This window comes from Ptiloglossa arizonensis, chromosome 2 (assembly GCF_051014685.1).
Source record: "Ptiloglossa arizonensis isolate GNS036 chromosome 2, iyPtiAriz1_principal, whole genome shotgun sequence".
NCBI lineage: Eukaryota > Metazoa > Arthropoda > Insecta > Hymenoptera > Colletidae > Ptiloglossa > Ptiloglossa arizonensis.
Window position 1 is genome coordinate 3,468,390 of NC_135049.1, and position 12,251 is coordinate 3,480,640.

At 25.5% G+C, this 12,251-nt stretch overlaps 3 protein-coding genes across 12 annotated transcripts; 2 read left to right on the top strand and 1 right to left on the bottom strand.

Moving 5' to 3' along the window:
• Positions 1-1,047: 1,047 nt before the first annotated feature.
• Positions 1,048-4,124, top strand: Mic26-27 (MICOS complex subunit 26/27). 8 transcript variants are annotated; one of them, XM_076304943.1, is made up of 6 exons: positions 1,048-1,169; positions 1,923-2,104; positions 2,331-2,452; positions 2,638-2,871; positions 3,225-3,364; positions 3,945-4,124. In XM_076304943.1, exons 1-6 carry the CDS (start codon positions 1,164-1,166, stop codon positions 3,972-3,974), a joined length of 714 nt encoding a protein of 237 aa, XP_076161058.1. In that variant the 5' UTR covers positions 1,048-1,163; the 3' UTR covers positions 3,975-4,124. The 8 variants fall into 8 exon arrangements, with proteins under 8 accessions (XP_076161058.1, XP_076161054.1, XP_076161060.1 ...); XM_076304939.1 differs by having other exon boundaries at positions 1,149-1,169; positions 1,905-2,104; XM_076304938.1 differs by lacking the exon at positions 1,048-1,169 and adding an exon at positions 1,481-1,654 and having other exon boundaries at positions 1,905-2,104.
• Positions 4,125-4,577: 453 nt separating this feature from the next.
• On the top strand, positions 4,578-11,644 carry LOC143143563 (ER membrane protein complex subunit 4-like). Of its 2 annotated transcripts, XM_076304946.1 has the most exons (4): positions 4,578-4,811; positions 4,911-5,011; positions 10,765-11,036; positions 11,196-11,644. In XM_076304946.1, the coding sequence occupies exons 1-4, from the start codon at positions 4,764-4,766 to the stop codon at positions 11,390-11,392; spliced, it is 618 nt and encodes a 205-aa protein (XP_076161061.1). In that variant the 5' UTR covers positions 4,578-4,763; the 3' UTR covers positions 11,393-11,644. The 2 variants fall into 2 exon arrangements, with proteins under 2 accessions (XP_076161061.1, XP_076161063.1); XM_076304948.1 differs by lacking the exons at positions 4,578-4,811; positions 4,911-5,011 and adding an exon at positions 10,142-10,320.
• On the bottom strand, positions 5,269-9,617 carry LOC143143561 (EF-hand domain-containing family member B). Of its 2 annotated transcripts, XM_076304936.1 has the most exons (10): positions 9,440-9,617; positions 8,771-8,935; positions 8,417-8,597; positions 8,132-8,255; positions 7,887-8,060; positions 7,426-7,654; positions 7,072-7,264; positions 6,862-6,939; positions 6,278-6,378; positions 5,269-6,174 (listed from the first exon to the last, which is right to left on the bottom strand). In XM_076304936.1, exons 1-10 carry the CDS (start codon positions 9,518-9,520, stop codon positions 5,992-5,994), a joined length of 1,509 nt encoding a protein of 502 aa, XP_076161051.1. In that variant the 5' UTR covers positions 9,521-9,617; the 3' UTR covers positions 5,269-5,991. The 2 variants fall into 2 exon arrangements, with proteins under 2 accessions (XP_076161051.1, XP_076161050.1); XM_076304935.1 differs by lacking the exons at positions 8,132-8,255; positions 8,417-8,597 and having other exon boundaries at positions 7,887-8,089.
• Positions 11,645-12,251: the final 607 nt, after the last annotated feature.

Here is a 12,251-nt window from a genome sequence, read left to right on the forward strand (position 1 = left end):
ATAATACTGTTTTTATTAACTACACTGAAATATTTAAATAATTAAGATTAGTTAGTGGAAACATTTTTATAATAAAATAATAAATTATTCGACTTTTACTTTTTAAACAAATTACTGATACACATGAAAATAGCACAATTTCACACTTAAAAATGGCTAATTGACTTTTAAATTAATACCTTCGGCTTTGTACAAAACGTAAAAATTAAAATATTTCGGACTTCAAAATTTAAAGAAGTGTAATCATTGTTTAAAATCATTATGAATAATTACGTACACCAATTTTTGGAATCTACTGTTGGTAGAGTATTTGGTAAAGATATAACTTGTAGAGAACCAGTACATCGTTGCGATGATTATCAACCAGGTGTTTTAATGGAACTTGGCAGAACCGGTGTAAAAGTAAGTAATTAATTAATAATTCCATCACTTGAGTTCACTATTATATAAACACTATAGTTATAGTTTTAATGAATACAAAATTTTGATTTATTTTGAGTATTAATGCGTAACAAGATATATGTACATATGTATATATGTATATAATACCCGAAAGATTAATTCAAGCGACTTTCTGATCTTCTTCTTTTTAACCGTTATAAATTTTTGCAAATGACTACGTAACAAAGAATTTGATACAGCATGTCAATTTTCTACGAAGTAATGTAAGTTTTTAATTTTAGCCAATAAATTCTACGTTATTTCAAATTATTGCATAAACTATCTATAAATCTAGTAAGTACATCTTTTGAGTTTTACTCTATTCATACTTTATTGTAACTAATAAGTAATAACCCTAAGAAAGCGACTGATAACCGAAATGAATAACACATTTTATTTCAGTAACAAACTAACAAATTTTTAATGAAATGTTTAACCGTAATATTTGAAGAGGTTTCGATTACAAATCTGTATTTGACTGAAAAAGGTCTCAGTTACAAATCTCTATTCGTGATTGTATCATATCCAAGAAATAAATTAATAACAAAAATACGTTAAAGAAATTCAATTGGAAAAACTGTAATAAGTATAGTATTCCCTTCTAGGTTGTCACAAGCTCGGGACCGAGCCGAGGCAACTTACGAGGGAAGTAAGTGAAATCCGATTGCTGCTATCTTTCTGACTCTTCAACTCGGTACATATCGAGATCGATATAAGAAAAGATGAGAGTGAGTAATACTGAGGCTCGCTTGGTTTGAACAGGTTCAGGAAGTGATAGGGTATAACGTTATAATAATATAAAAGAAAGAATCGAACAGGGAATACTATATTAAATAGTATAATATTTTACTTATAGTCGAATAAAAGATGACCCATTTACTTGCATAATTTCCAACATTTTACAAATTCTGTTATTTACTTACTTTTTATACAAATCATAATTTGTTTTGCTTTTTATAAAATGTATAAAATGTATAAATTAATTAATTACAACTTTTGAAATTAACACTAGGTGTCGCATCTTTATAAAACATACAATTTAGGTCTGCTAGAATACATTCTACTAGTGCCACAATCTTTAGGTTATATCAATTTGGGTTAATCATTTTAGAAACTATTTTAAAATATTTCTTCATAATTCATGAATGAACAATAAATTTTAAACATAGTTACTGTTTCATCGATTGTGTGTTGTAAAATGCAGCGGACAATGGTAATTGTACAGTTATATAGACATAAATTACATGAATTTTTAATCGTTAAAATATACCATTTATTATTTTCGATTGAATAGGTTTCTTTTATGTAATTTTGTTTCCCTTATTTTATAATTTAGTAGAATATAATTGAACATTTTAGTAAAGTTCTATCGATAAACGGGTGCAATATCTCGGAAAGATGCAAGTAGAAGTTTTCTTTTAAGTAGTTTAAATATTGTTACTGGTATATAAGAGAGAAATCAGATGTGTGTTTACATGAAGTTCTTCAAGAAATTCTTGATGCCGTGTGGACTATGTGCAGCAATACCAGCAATGAAACCTGCCACTCCACCAAAAGAGCATGCTACACCATGTTGTAACGAAGCACAATCACAGAAATTAATAAAACCATCTGAACTACCCATTTACTCTGTTGATGATGGGTGTTCTAAAGAGATGCCATGGTAAACTGCAAGTAATTTCATATTGATGAATGAATTTTTATTGTCTTATATAAAAGTGTCTTATAAAGAATTAAAATATTTTTTATACGATAATTTGTATTCTACATTCATAATCAGTTTATGTAAATGTTTCTGTTATGGTATAAATCATGAGAAACATTCTATCAGATGATCTTTACAAATAATTGATGATTTAAAAAAGAATGATAATCATGATCTTTCACAGCATAGCATACCCATCTATAATAGAGGAAAATATTAGAAAAGTACGTCATTCGGTTGAAGATTTGACGGTTATATACCATAAACTATCACATAATGTTTCATCAACTATCGATAATGCTAAATGTATGTGTTTATATACGACTAAAATTCTAATATTTATACTTTTATTCGTAAATTCTTTATATAATTTTTAACCAATAAACCATATTACACAAAAAACGTAATATATTTAATAAAAAACTTAATTTAACTTAAAATGTATAAAGTGTTAGTTTATTTGTTCTAATTAAGTATTTGTCTTTTTATAGTTGTAGTTGATTACCTTCAAGATGAAGACAATATTTTACCACGAGGAGGAGCTATTTGTATCGGTGGTTTATCAGGACTGATACTGGGTCTTAGAGGAGGTTTATTTAAACGATTACTTTATACTACTGCAGGTGCTAGTATTGTTGCACCTATTTGTTTCCCTAAGGAATCTAAAGAAGCATTTAATATGGTGCAACATTATGGAAATATTGGTTACAATTTCATTTGTGGTGGTGCGTACATTTATTATTACTTTGATATTAAAGTACTTGAAATTTTTGTATTGAAATACTTCATAAAGAATATTATATATTAATTACGGATTTTTCATTATCTATTTAATTATTTTGCCAAAAAACATAAAAGGTTTGCTGAATTTATACATTAATGATACTGAAATAAATTTAGAATATTTTATACATTGAAACAACTTAATTTAGTTTTTACAATTTTTAATCAATTTAAGTCAAATCCATTATTGTATTGCACAATAATAAATTATGATTCATAAATTTTGCACTTGTCATCTGAAATATAAACTATTAATGAAATTGCAAACTGCAATATGTTGGATTAATAATTTCAGTGAAACCAGGAGATAACAAAATGGAAATTTCACTTAAAGAAATTTCATTTGTAAAAACTCTACTTGAATCAGAATTTTATCGTACCATAAGTCAACTTTTTGAACAGAAAACGTCGAATACTACAACTGAAAAAACGGAGGTAGGATGCAACAAAAAAATATCCATATTGCATCATTCCTCCCTTACCTTGTAATGACGTTAATATAGTTTGGCATCATATTTTAAAATTTATTCCAAAATATTAATATATATATTTTCTTTTATTAATACATTATTATATACACATTTAGATAATTGTAATATTGGCCTAGTTTTTTATTGTAAATTTTGAAAAAACAATTAAAATTATTGGTGAAACAAATTAATGATGAATTATGAACATAAAATTTTGTATAAACTCATTTTGTAAAATTAGTTCCTTAAATAAAAGTTGTGATCATAGTACTTGGAAGGTCAGCTGAGGATAAGTTAGAAGTCTGCAGTATATTTCAGCATAATAATGAAGATCGTTCAAAACCATTATAATAGTTCTTATTAAAACAGTCAAAAAATTTGGAGGAAATAAAAGTAATTACATAAGTACCCTTCCTATTTCCATTTTCTTGTGTTCACATAATTACTTCTATATTCACCTATCTTCATGTATCATTAAATATTAATAATTAGTAATTAATCAATAATAATAATATGTAAATGTCATATTTTATGTTTTATTTTAGGAGAATCCATCTACAAATAAAGAGAAATAAAACAAGAATGGGCTACTGTAGATAATAGTAAATGAATTTTTGTGGATATGAATTTAATGCAGAAATTATACAATGTTTTATTATAGTTATAAATAAAAATGTATGGAAGTCTGATACTGAAAAAGTGAATATACTAAAAACATAAACTAATTATAATTTCCTTATTTCAAACCAATGTGGAGCTATATAAAAGCCAATAAAATATATTGTCTTTCTAAGCCTTGCAATGTTTGTTTAGATTTTTTGTCACTTCGAAATACACAAGCCGGTTGTACCTATTTTGTTCTACACTGCTTCATTACCCGCTTTTTACCCAGAGGTACAAACCTCTAAACAATCATTATCACAAATATTATTCTTCAAGTGTGTTAATATTTGTGAGTACGCTTTCACAGTTGTAATTTTTTAAATTATATATATGTACATACAATATACGAATTTATATAGTTTAGGGTTTTTCACCATAGTTTAGGTTAATTTTCTGCATATTTTAGTTATAGTTAGGTTTTAGTAACGAACATAATTTCTTCTTTCTTACTTTGTATATAAATCATAAAAATATACTTAACTAGAAGTTGGTAATTTAAGCTTTATTAAAAATCCATATCCTGTTATTAAACTTGTGTATGTAGTTAAGATCTGCGTCAATATTTACTCTAGATTTTCATTGGGAGAGAGTGTATAATCATAATAAGAAAGTATTAATTGTCACGTGCACTTTTATTTGGACGTAACTAAGGATATGATAGCAATAATTATTTGTTAAGATTTGTATTTTAAAATAGAACAATGAATTCAAACAAAGCAAAATTATCAAAAAGTATTCTAGAAATGAAAGTAAGTTAAAGAGGTTAACACATTTTTACGTTTTTCTCAATGTAACACGAAATTGTATGTTTTCTTCTATTAAGAAGTGTGTATTACTTGTATGAATAGTTTATGAAACGGACTAAAGAGAAAGTAGAAAAACAACAATTTAAGGAAGAAGGTGAAGAATATTTTGGTAATGAACTGACAAAGCGCATGAAGAAAGAATCGTAAGTTTCTTTTGATTTCTTAGCATACAAAAATGTTGCATCTCATGATTTCTTAACATACAAAATTAGTATTAACTTATAAGTGTATAAATTTAACTTATAAGAGTTACTTTTAGAAGAAAAAAACTAAATACTTTTAGAATGCATAATAAATATTATATGTTGGTTATAGTTGGTAATTATTATAATGAAACTAAAATTGGTCAGAAATAACAAAATATGATTTAATATATATTGTTTATTATTTAAGAGACAGATTCATCATTGAACCTAGTTACATCTTCTGTGAAAAATTAATTGATGGTAGATTAAGTTTTAAAGGTATGAATCCTGAAATAGAAAAAATAATGGAACTGGAACAAAATGAGCACATGTTATTGGAAACAAGAAAAGAAACAGATGTTTCGAATGAAGAAATGGCACAACACTGGAAAAGTTTCAGAAAAAATATAAAACATAAACATAAATATGAAAAACCATTAGAAGAAAATAATGAATTATTACCGAAACCAAAATTTTTGAAACCACAAGATTAGAACACTACTTAATTTTCCATATAATAAGAATCATTTGTATACGTATATACCCACGTGCACGCGATGTTCTATTAGAAATAGCCTACTTTAATACCTTCGTAATTATAAATTATAAGTAGAAGTGCAACATATAAAAGTTTAATGGTTTTGAGGGGAAAAACATAATATAATGGCAATAGTTTCTTCATAAATAAAAGTATAAAGAGGGTATGAAGGTTAATTCTGTTCTCTTAAATGAAATATTCAGTTTTTATATCAGAATTTAATAGAGTTTTGAATTTTGAAAATAAAGAATTAAAATGGTATTACGATACTTATGTCCTGAAACTAATAATTTTCAAGATATTTAATTTCTAGGGTAGCATTCAAATATTACCTATTTCTTGTTACATTCAAAGTGATGAGATGTAGTATTAATTAGTTTTGAAAAATAAACATTACGAATTATTGTTTTATTTCGTTAATTGTTAAGTCATGTTGATCCAGTAAGTATCTAAAAGTTTTAACAGATAAATTGTCTGTGCCATCTTTTTTTACTCCTTCTTCCCAAAGCAAATCAAAGTTATTATTAGGAAATTGAACTCCAATATTTTCAAATATACTTCTTATTTCTTCTTTGCATCTAAGCTGTAAAAAATTATTACTAAGTAAAAAATTTAATTATTATTCTTTAGACTTCTAAGTTTATGTTTAGCAATAGTTTTACATATGTTTATATATTTAAACATACTTTGGAGAGATCTATATAGCTTAAGCCATGTCTTGTGAAGATGTCTGGAAATATAAGGCTGTAAGCCGATGTTTTATCTTTAAGATCTTCAGATACAATCCCTATTATAAGAAATTATTTATCAATAATACAAATATTAAAATTTAAATTATTAAATAATTTGTACTCTAAAGTAGAAATTAGTTCATGCAAATTTAATATTAGTAATACAAAAATATTGGAATTTTGGTTATAGTTTTTATAACTCATATAGATTGAAATATAACTTATATGTTTTCTATAATTATAAAAAGAAAATCAATATGAAAACGTATGTAAATGCATAACAAAACAAACTAAATTGGTCATGTTATACATTTTTTACTTTTTGAACAGCTGGTTTTTATACTAAACTTTCTCCTTTTTGTTGATATTCTTGATAAAAAATAGTGAATATTTTGTCATGGAAGATACTTTAAAAGTATATATGTATGCGTTTCTACAATATACAAATTATAATACTAACATATTTTTATAATATATGCAGAATATTAGCAAAAACTATTTTAATTTAAATAAAATTTATGTAAAATAATTGTACTAACTTGTAACATCTATTGTCTCCATATTCTCTGTTGCGTCTCTGTATATAGTACTATAATATTGACATTCTAAAGGTATCTCTGAAAAATTTTGATTTTTAAAGTTCTTAATTTTAGAAGCTCCACATGTATGTTTTTAAAAATATATATTACTGATATATTATGTAAATACATTAATAGAGTAACATTATTAATAAAATTGAAATATATTACTTTCTATTTTTGGTAATGTAGGAAAATGACATTTCCAATTTAAAAGGTTTAATAATTCTTTGTAATTCATATTTTTATCCTTGCGTATTTGAAGCAGATCCAGTAGTAGTATTAAAAGTTTTTCATTTATATATATTTTATATTTCGCTAATGTAGAAATAACATTGTGTTCTGGTAATATTCCTGTGGAATTCTACAAATATATAACTTCTCTTTAATTATTTAAATTAATCTATAAGTCTTAAATGTTTTTACTTTTATTGAATGAAAATATAATATCTTATACTAAGTATTTAAGTAGATCCTTATTAAGTATTTTCAAGCAAAAGGGTAAGATGAAAAATAACACATTACTTTATCAAGACATAACAGATCTTCGTAAATATCTAAAAATGGTATTTCTGGGATACGTTTCTTAAGTTTTTGACGTAAACTGTTTATATATTGCAAATATTTTTGTTGCTGTATCACATCATTATTCATAGAACAGTCACTTAAAACATTTGCTACTTCATGTGTTCCTTTTCTTCCACTTGCTTTACCATGTGTCATGGACATATATAATTGTGCATTTTTTAAATTTCTGAAAAAATTAATTGATATAACACAAAGAGAATTTTTAAATATGTATAAACAAAAGTGACATTTTCTTGTATACAATATTTCACTTTCAGTAAGTATGTTTTTCAATACTCTATTCAAATGTTTATACAATTAAAAACTTTCCCACTTGAGTAAAATATAAATTTATTTTCTAATAACATTCAAATTTAACTTCTGCATTAAAATTATTTTACTATTAACATTTATTTTACCTTACTTTTCCAATATGAAAACGTGAACGTTCTATAAAATCTGCCAAAATGTAATTAACTACAGTAGTAGGATCAGAATCAATCCACGTCAGAAGTCTTTTTATACGTGTACCGTTAATGTTACTATATCTTGATTTCCCAAATAAAAGATTTGAATTGAATGGTTCCTTATAGCTGTAAATGCAATTTATGTTTTGTATGATCTGAAATTGTAAATACTAATTTACCATTTTATTATTTCATACTATCTAGTAATTTGCTCTGCAGGCTGATAACTATTATGACTTTTTTTATACATCTCAAGGACATCCTTATTTAAAATATCATTTTGATTTACTTTTGTTTGAAGTAGTTCAGTCATAGTTGCTTCTAATTAATAGAAAACGATTAATAGTAAAAATATTTTTGGATTTGTACTTTATAAATCTTCTAAAATATATTTCTAAATGCTACAATAAAATTAGAAAAAAATATTCTAAATGCTACAATAAAATTACAACTATTTTATTATACATATGATTAGTTTGTACCAGATTCAGTTTTTTTTCCAAAAGTTGTTTCTAATGGATTCATACCCACTGGAAGATTTGGAACCTGATAACGTGATTTACCAATTTCTTTATTCCAGTAGCTACTCATTACAGTGTCTTTTAATTCAGAAATAACTGTTTGAAATGGTGTTCCTTGATCTGATTGTAAACATTCTTTTACCTTAAGTTATTTATTAATTTTACTATTATCATTATTTATAAAATATTTATTTACAATAAGTATAAAAATAAATTGAATACAAATAAAAGGAATCATACAGATTAAAGTAAAGGGAGATAATTCTGTATGCAGCAATTTCAAATAAAATTGGTTATTGTATACTGAAATCTTACCCCAACTATATTTTTTGTTTCGGGCATTATACTTCTATGCGATAGTAGATCTTGTCTATGTTTTTCATTATGGATGAGCATAGTTTTCAAAGCCTCGACTTTGTCTTCTAAAGAATATTCTGTGAGACATTCTTTAACACTGGATAATGAAGTTTTATTCTTTCTCTAAAAATAAAAACTCATAACACTATTAAAAGTAAGTAGTAAGTATTAATAATGTAATAATGCATGATATTAATAATACTAATGATAATGATAATGATGATGATAATAATAATAGTATATTATAGGCATGAATAAACCATTATACCCATAATCTGTATGAAATAATAAAAATATCGTAATGAAATAAAATAAGCATTAAATACTACAGATGTACTAATAAATTAATATAATTAGTAAAATAAATAAATAATAAAGTAGAGTGTAGTAGTAATAGTGTAATAGTAGTTAGAGTTTTTCTTTACAGAATATTAATTGAAATAGTTTATTTAAAAAATCGCATTCTTCAACTTTTTAGCGACATTCAAAATAAATGTGCACGCATTGCAAAATTTTACTTATATTTTATATCAGTTTATATTTATAATCAATCTGAATAAAAAACTGTACTTTGTATATTCAGTGAATAAAGTGCTAATATAATAAATTTTAATAATTTTTGCTTACAAATTGTTTGTTAAAAGGATTTCTGCTTTCCTCTATTTTATTCAATAATTCGTTTTGTTTACTTATACAATATTGTTTCATTTTTGGTTAAATAAGGTATATAAATATGTATGTATTATTTTGTATGTATATATTAACTGAAATATCAGTTTGCTTCGCTTAGTTTTTATCTTGCAACTTGTCATCAATTTATGCATAACAGATTGTCATTTGTTTTTGGTTGCTTAGCAACTGTAGCATAAAACGATAGTGTGAGATTCCCCTTTCAAGTTGTACCAACGTTTAAACAATTAGAACTCATATAACGTGAAAGTAACTGCGCGTACCCTCGATTATGTATTATAAAAATAAGTATATTTTTAAGTTTTTTGTTAAAAATAACCAAAGAATCTATTTTATATGAAAAATTTTTTATGAATTATGTTCTAAGATGTATGAATAAAATACATATTGCGTTTTCATTTTTGAATATACTTGTTTCTATAGGATTCTTCTAGAGGGCTAAGAAAGTAGGAAATATACAAGTGTGTTTATTATAATAGTTTTATTGCAGAAAAAATATAATATTATACAAGGGGAAGAAAATGATTGAGAAACGCACTAGGGATAAATTGTACACCGATCATAGTTGATTTCCTAAGAACTTTGTAATATTCATATCTCTCTTGTAGTAACTTGATTAGTTCATGCTACAGACTATGATTCTATAGTCGTAGCCATATTGTGTCTATTGCGTATATATGTGTGTATCGAAGAGGGAAAAATACAGCTATAAAGAAACAACAATAATAATATAAGAAGTATAAACTACATGTAATGGTAATGATGGCAGTTAAGCAAAACACAAAACGATCCAAATGGGCTCTGGATTTCGCCCATAAGTTAGTAACCAGTATTTTTAAAGTACACACTGTTATGTTTACTAATTTTTATTATTGCTTGCAATATATTGAATTGCATGAATTTTCTTTTAATTTTTGTGTAGTATATAATACAAATTGTAGAAAACAAATACACCAATGAAAATTCTTGTTTTTCAATGGTATTGTACATTTCAATACACGATTAAAATATGTATAGGTTATGAAGTACTAGTTTACTAAGTTGTATTGCCAAATTTTACAAGTTAATTGAGACCTGAAGCATTTGAAAGTAGAATATTGAGATATTATAGATACATTATAAATATTAGATCTAAGAACTAATAGAATGGAATGGTTCTTATTTGTATATTTATTAAAATTGATAGTCATAATTCTATAACTGTTATAGTTAATATTTAGTTGTTACAAATTCTATAAAATCTAAAATATTGTTCTTTGTAGAAGCAAGCAAGACAAAAATGTGGATATCCCTTCCCCACCAGGTTATACGCCAGCTGTTGCTTTAGTTCATGCCGCAGATTCTATTAGAGAAACAGATTCTAATCACTTGATAATGAAAAAGTCATGGGATTTAGCTTTAGGTCCTTTAAAACAAGTTCCAATGAATTTATTTATTATGTATATGGCAGGTAATTCTATAGCAATATTTCCTATTATGATGGTTGGCATGTTGATCATCAGGCCAGTGAAAGCATTATTTACTCTTCAACAAAGTGAGTATTATATTATTATGTATGTTTATACATGAGGTGTTCCATGATATGTAATATTAGATTCTGCTTCTTCCCAAAAGTTAATGTAGAATTGTTTGGTACATTTGCGTAAGACAGAAAAAGTGTTCAGCATTACTATTTTAAAAATTATTTTTTTAGCATTTAAAGTAAGTGAAGGAACTCATGTTTTTGGTCAAAAGTTTGTGTACTTTCTGGGACAACTGGTAAATATTGCATTGGCATTGTATAAATGTCAATCAATGGGATTACTTCCAACACATGCATCAGATTGGTTAGCATTTGTGGAACCACAAGCACGACTGGAATATTCTGGTGGTGGATTTATATATGTATGACGTAAGATATAATTAAATTGAAAATGTTATATATATACTTAAAGAAAATAGCTGTTGTAAATTTAGGTATACTTTACTTTATGCATAAATTATAAAAAGTTATACGCATTACATAAATACGTTTTATTAAAATAAAATCAAAAGGATTATGCTTTATGACTATGTGTTATATGGGTATATACATATTTGTATGACACATTACATTGGAATATATTTTGTAAACCTAATACACGCAATTTAAAATATTGCCAATTATTACTTTTTTTTTTATATTCCTTTATTTATTTGTCTCAGGATTATCCATACAAGATATCTAAAATGGATAAAAAATTACTTTGTACTTTTAGCAAACATTTTATTAGATAGCTAATTCAATGATATATTAAGAATTGATAAATACTTGTTGAACTTTGCCTACAAATTTAATCTATGAATATGCTTGAATATCAATTCCTAAGGTTAAGGTTATATAAATGGAAAAACAATATTTTTAACATTTTTAACGTATACGAAACATTATTAATTAAAAGTATTTAAACGTACCGGAAAATGTATCATTTTATTCATTAAATGGAAATTTAAAGTTAATAACTTGCAGAACGTTCAACTTTGCAATTTATGCAGAATCTAGGGCCAAATCTACGGTTCGTGTTGAGTCTTTTTTAATTTAGCCTTATTTTGTTCATTAGTACAATTGTTTGGCAGAAGATTGAGGTGACTGAAAGAACTATGATTCACACCTGAACGCCTACAGTAAAAATCATCTATAGTCGCCTACGGTAAAAATCATCTATAGTCGCCTACGGTAAAAATGATACAGGTCGTATCGTAGGAAGTGCTGCCTCGGTACAATAAAAGT

What these genes read in the sequence shown, in the direction of transcription:
- Mic26-27 (XM_076304938.1), top strand. An exon ending in AACTATCGATAATGCTAAAT is followed by an intron (nt 2,453 to 2,637) that starts GTATGTGTTTAT and finishes GTCTTTTTATAG; the next exon opens with TTGTAGTTGATTACCTTCAA. An exon ending in TTACAATTTCATTTGTGGTG is followed by an intron (nt 2,872 to 3,224) that starts GTGCGTACATTT and finishes TAATAATTTCAG; the next exon opens with TGAAACCAGGAGATAACAAA.
- LOC143143563 (XM_076304946.1), top strand. Translation starts at nt 4,764, where the DNA reads ATGAATTCAAACAAAGCAAAATTATCAAAAAGTATTCTAGAAATGAAA. An exon ending in AAAGTATTCTAGAAATGAAA is followed by an intron (nt 4,812 to 4,910) that starts GTAAGTTAAAGA and finishes TTGTATGAATAG; the next exon opens with TTTATGAAACGGACTAAAGA. An exon ending in ATTATTTACTCTTCAACAAA is followed by an intron (nt 11,037 to 11,195) that starts GTGAGTATTATA and finishes TTATTTTTTTAG; the next exon opens with CATTTAAAGTAAGTGAAGGA.
- LOC143143561 (XM_076304936.1), bottom strand. Translation starts at nt 9,520, where the DNA reads ATGAAACAATATTGTATAAGTAAACAAAACGAATTATTGAATAAAATA. An exon ending in ATCTGTTATGTCTTGATAAA is followed by an intron (nt 7,265 to 7,425) that starts GTAATGTGTTAT and finishes ATATATTTGTAG; the next exon opens with AATTCCACAGGAATATTACC. An exon ending in TACATTACCAAAAATAGAAA is followed by an intron (nt 6,940 to 7,071) that starts GTAATATATTTC and finishes AAAATTTTTCAG; the next exon opens with AGATACCTTTAGAATGTCAA.